The sequence below is a fragment of the Hylaeus volcanicus genome, unplaced genomic scaffold, assembly GCF_026283585.1.
Source record: "Hylaeus volcanicus isolate JK05 unplaced genomic scaffold, UHH_iyHylVolc1.0_haploid 11492, whole genome shotgun sequence".
Lineage (NCBI taxonomy): Eukaryota > Metazoa > Arthropoda > Insecta > Hymenoptera > Colletidae > Hylaeus > Hylaeus volcanicus.
This window is the reverse complement of record NW_026532633.1, coordinates 1-5,225: the sequence shown is the minus strand read 5'-3', so window position 1 is coordinate 5,225 and position 5,225 is coordinate 1. Positions and strand designations below refer to the sequence as shown.

General features: G+C 60.8%; 1 protein-coding gene across 1 annotated transcript; it reads left to right on the top strand.

Annotated features, from left to right (window-relative positions):
- Nucleotides 1–3,239: 3,239 nt before the first annotated feature.
- Nucleotides 3,240–3,566, top strand: LOC128882396 (uncharacterized; the record flags this gene model as incomplete). Its single annotated transcript, XM_054133989.1, has 1 exon — nt 3,240–3,566. A coding segment is annotated over exon 1 (327 nt), but the record flags the coding sequence as incomplete, so codon positions are not given.
- Nucleotides 3,567–5,225: the final 1,659 nt, after the last annotated feature.

Genomic DNA, 5,225 nt, shown 5'->3' with positions numbered 1-5,225 from the left:
GAAGAAAAAGTAAAAAAATAAATGAGTGACTCCTACCGGGATCGAACCCCGTCCAGCGCAAAGCTAGAGTTTCGAAGCGACGACGAAAGTAGAAAGAAACAGTTCGATGAAGAAGGAAGAGAGACTGAGAGTCGACGCTGGCAAATGTAAGGATACGGGATCGGGATGCTAAGCGCGATTTCGACCTCAGTGAAATGGCAACAGTGTAGAGGGACGCTGTTGTGAGAACGGCAACATCGCAATTGTATCGACATCACGTTAGCAGTCGTCCTCAATAAGCGCCATCTCCTATCGATTGTCTGAACTAAATTTGTGACGTAACTTGCTCTGCATTATCGTCGAAATGGCGGAACTCGTCTTTGGGAATGTTTTTACGATTTTTCGCTTTTTGTTCTTATATTAGCATATTTTGGGTTGAATGAGGGCTCATTCGAACCACGGACCTGACTGGATATCCAGTCGGGAGGGGAGGTAAACCCCTACGTGGCGCGTCTCCGGGTTGCGGATAGGGGAAGCTCTCTGGCGGGGTGGATAGTGGCTGAGAGGCCGCTTCCACTTCGTTGGGGAGTCGGGGCGAAAGCCCCCGCGGACAAAACACTGGTATGAATGTGTGTGTGAATGGGCTGCGGTCGGTGTCTCATGGATATTCCTGAGAGACTAGCCAAGGGGGGAGTAGTAGCTCCCCGACCAGGGCGGAGAGTGATGTTAGTACCTGACCTCTGCGGTAGTAATAAGGGTAAACGTAAGTCCGACGCACCGAGGTGCGTCGGCAAAGATCCCGTGAACCCGCATGTTAAACGTGGGAGAACCGCTTACTTAACCGCTGACTGGAGCCAATCTCGGGGTTGAAGTGGGATTACCGGGCGCAGGAATGGAGGCTTACCTGGTCAGTATTGCCTGATACCCTGAGCTGCGGGGGGTAAACCGTAGCACCGTCTAGCCCGAGGTTTGGGTTTGGCGTCCATTCGGATTGGGCGTCGCCCACTCGATAGGGGTGACGAAAAACCTTTAGCATCATTTATGGCGCGGGCCTATCCCGTAACATTTTTCATAGATTCACTTCGGCATCGATAGGGTGTGATCGCCTGACAAACCGATTCTCGGTTTCGGTGTCGTTTAACGATAGGGTTTATTTACCGGCGGAAGATCCCCTACTGCGGTAGGGGTGGCATGAAGCCCGAAGCCGAGAAATATACACATACATACATGGATAATCTAAAACACAAAAAACAAACCGTGGTAGGAGGGTGTGTAGAGGGAGGTGTTGGAGATGTGTCTCGTCTCGGTGACGCAATACCTGTTGTGGTACTGAGGCGATCCACGACGTCGGCGGTAAATGGCACAGCCGCAAGGGGTGGCAGAGACCGAGATCGGTCCCCAGTGCAGGCGTCGGACAATGGGGAGACGCGACATCCCCCAACCCCTTTGCCGTCCACCTCCGCAGAGGTGACGCCAGAGGAGGACGGAGGGCGGCTCCGTAGTGAAGCTACGCCCCCGAAAGAGGGCTCCAGGCGGCTCCGCAGCGGAAAACGCCGAGCACCACGTCGTCTCTCGGACAACGAGGACGAGGAGGGGGGAGACTCGGACACATCCCTCGAGTCCGCTACATCGATGACGAGCAGCCACTCGTCATCAATGAAAAGGGGCAAGTGTGCAGCCGTGGAAGATTTTGTACGCTCGGTGGAGGCCAAGACCTGGTACTTGGAATCTTCCAGAGCGGAGAGAGAGGTCCAGGAATGCCTGGCCATCTTGGACACCTCGGTACCTCCTCGTCGGCCGAGTAGGTCGGCCATACCCCTACCTGAAGAGGCGAAACTGAGCCGCGAAATGCAGGCGAAGCCCACGGCTGAGGTGGCGGCATTCGTACTGGAGCGGTAGACGGATGTGGAGAGGGTGGCGGCCGTCTGAAAGGGTCTAAAGGGCGACATAGTGCGCGCCTTGAGATTGGCGGCCCTGAACACGCGGGTGACGGTCTCAGAGCTGGCGACAAGTTCGGCCAGCGACGCTACACGCGAGCTGGAGGCGGAAAACATGTCTCTCCGCGGCCAGCTCGCTGAATTGCGGGCCGAGGTCGAGCGGCTTCGGCGGGCCGCAGAGGTGCGCGGGGGGGGCTGCTGCACCGATGCCGGCCGTGCCTCGGCCGGCTGTTGCAGTAGCAGTCGAGGCTCCGGCGCCGCTGGTGCCAGAGCGGCAGCGGTCGACAGAGGCGGCTGCAAACAAGGCGCCGGCGTGTCCCCAAAACCCACCATCTGGGGACGGACTGCTGCAGCAGATCGCCGGCATGATTGACGCTAAATTGGCGTCCTTTAGGCGGGAGCTGCTGCGAGCGGGCGTTGGAGGACTGGGTGGAGGCGCATCCAGGGCCAGCCTTGAGGAGAGGCCCTCAAAGAAGAAGAGGGCAGCGGAGGCCTCGGCTCAAACGCGGCTTCGTCAGCAGCCGAGCGGTACTGGGCCGTCGAAGAGCGGCACTAGGATGCCGCAGATACCGGCGGCTGCGGCCGAGGCCGCGAAATCAGCTGGCGGGCGCAATAGCTCCCCGGCCGCGAAGGCGGATGCCCTCGCCGCAAAGATGACGGAGGCTCTGGCCGGGACTGGAGTGCGTTTCGCGAGGCCCACAAAGAAAGCGGATATAAGAATCCGTGGTCTCGTCGATTCCGTCACCCCGGCGGAGGTGGCCAGAGCCGTTGCGACGGCCGGAAGCTGCACCGAGGGGGACGTTAATACCGGCGATATCCGGACCGCCCCCTCAGGCCTGGGGACCATATGGGTCCGGTGCCCTGCGGCTGCTGCCAGGAAACTGGCGGTCGCTGGAAAGCTGGCCGTAGGGTGGTTCCGGGCCACGGTGGTGTCCCTCGCGGCGCGCCTCCTGCAGGGTTACCGCTGCCTGGAGATGGGGCACACGAGGCAGCGGTGCACAGCTGCCGTGGACAGGTCCGAGCGGTGCTATAACTGCGGCGGCTCGGATCACAAGGCGGCGGCGTGCTTGGTCCCTCCCAAGTGCTCCATTTGCACGGACAGTGGGAGACCAGCCGGCCACAGGTTGGGTAGTCGGGCTTGTCCCGCTACCTAAAGAAGACCAGGGGGAGGAAGAGTGCTGGGCCAAAGGCAGCAGGCCCAGCTGCTGCGGGGGTGACGCCGGCCGTCGCCCAGTTAGAGAAGAAGTCGGTCCCGAAGGGACCCGGGGTGGTTCCAGTGGTTGCCGATGCTACGGCGGCCATGGAGGCCACTCCTTAAATTGTATGTTGGGTCCTTCGGGACCGATTATACAGATAAATTTAAACCACTCGGCTAGGGCACAGGATCTCCTGATGCAAACCCTGGTCGAGTGGGGTGCCGGGCTGACAGTGTTGGCGGAGCCGTATAGAGTCCCCGATCATCCATACTGGATGGGGGACCTTTTGGGCTCCGCCGCCATTGTGTGGAGTGGAAGGCCGGGAACCCCGCCGCTGGAGCTGTTAGAATGCGGTAGGGGTTACCTGGCCGTAGATTGGGGAGGTATCGCGGTGGTGGCGATATATGCGCCGCCGAGCTGGTCCCTTGCGAGCGTTGAAGGGTATCTGGACGAGGTTGGGAGATGCATCTCCCGCTGCCTCCCTCGACCGGTGCTCGTCCTGTGGGATTTTAACTACAAGGCTCAAGCCTGGGGGTCCCCTCGGACTGACGCAAGGGGCCATGAAGTTATCGACTGGGCGGCTGGACTGGAGCTCCGTTTGCTCAATACGGGCTCCGTCCATACGTGCGTGCGGCACAATGGGGGGTCCATTGTAGACCTCACATGGGCATCCCCTGCAGCCGCGCGACGTATTTCGGGGTGGAGAGTGGCGGCAGAGGCCGAATCGTTATCGGACCACAGGTACGTGGTCATCGGCCTCTCCGCCGATCAGAGTGCCCCCGACGCCGTCCACCGCGATCGGCCTTGAAGAGGCTCGATCAGGACGCCCTGATGGCGGCAGCCCTAGTCGTGGCCTGGCCCGAACGTCCGGCCGGGCCTGTCGACGGGCAGGTGGAAGCTCAATGGCTCCGGGGCGCTATGACGTCCATTTGTGACGCCGCTATGCCCCGGGCCAGGGTCCACCCGAGGAGGGCGGTGTACTGGTGGTCGTGCGACATTGCGGATTTACGCATCGAATGCATACGCGCGCGACGCCAGTACGCCCGTGCCCGTCGGCGACAACGCGCAGATTTGGAGAGGGCTGCCCAGCTGTATAGGACATACCGCGAGAAGGTCTTGGCCCTGCAGCTGGCCCTCAAACGGCCTAAGGTCCAGGCTTGGAAGAATCTCCTCGTCTCTCTGGACAGGGATCCATGGGGGCGCCCCTACAAGATGGTTATGGGGCGGCTTCGCCCTTGGGCGCCCCCGCTCACGGAGAGCCTAGACCCCCAATTTCTCGGGCGTGTCGTGGTCGAGCTTTTTCCCCCTAGCGGGGAGGCGACCCGACCATTGCCCGGGACGGAGGGCCGCGAAGTTGAGCGGCCCCCCGTTGTGGGGGTCACGGATGGGGAGTTGGCCGCGGTTATCCGGTGGCTTCGGGGCAAGAATACCGCCCCGGGGCCGGATGGGATACCTGGCAAAATCTGGACCTTGGCCCTGGGCGTTCTGTTCGGGAGAATACAGGGGATGTTCTCCACCTGCTTGGAGTCGGGGGTGTTCCCCTGGCTTTGAAAGAATGGGCGGATGGTCCTTCTTAGGTAGGATGGAAGGCCCGCGGATTCTCCCTCCGCGTACCGGCCGATATGTCTCCTGGACGAGTTGGGGAAGATGCTAGAACGCATCATCGCTTCCCGCCTCTCCAGCCACCTGTCGCGCGTTGGTCCCGATGTGGCTGACTGCCAATTTGGCTTCCGAGAGGGCCGGTCAACCATTGACGCTATTAAGCGCGTCCGGTCCCTCTCGGAGGGTGCCGTCACCCGGGGCGGGGTGTGCATAGCGATATCATTGGATATCGTAATCGCTTTTAACACCCCGCCCTGGGAAGCCATAAGGGAGGCACTTGATGGTAAATTAGTGCCATAAGGGAGGCACTAATTTACCATCAAGTGCCTCCCTATCTGGGCCAGGTGATCGGGGCCTACCTGAGCGACAGGTGGATGGAGTACCCGGGCCGGTACGGCATGGAACGGAGGGAGGTGGACCGAGGTGTCCCACAGGGCTCAATTTTTGGGCCCGTTGTTGTGGGCCCTCGGCTACGATGCGGTCCTGCGGGCCCCGCTTCCCGACGGCGCCA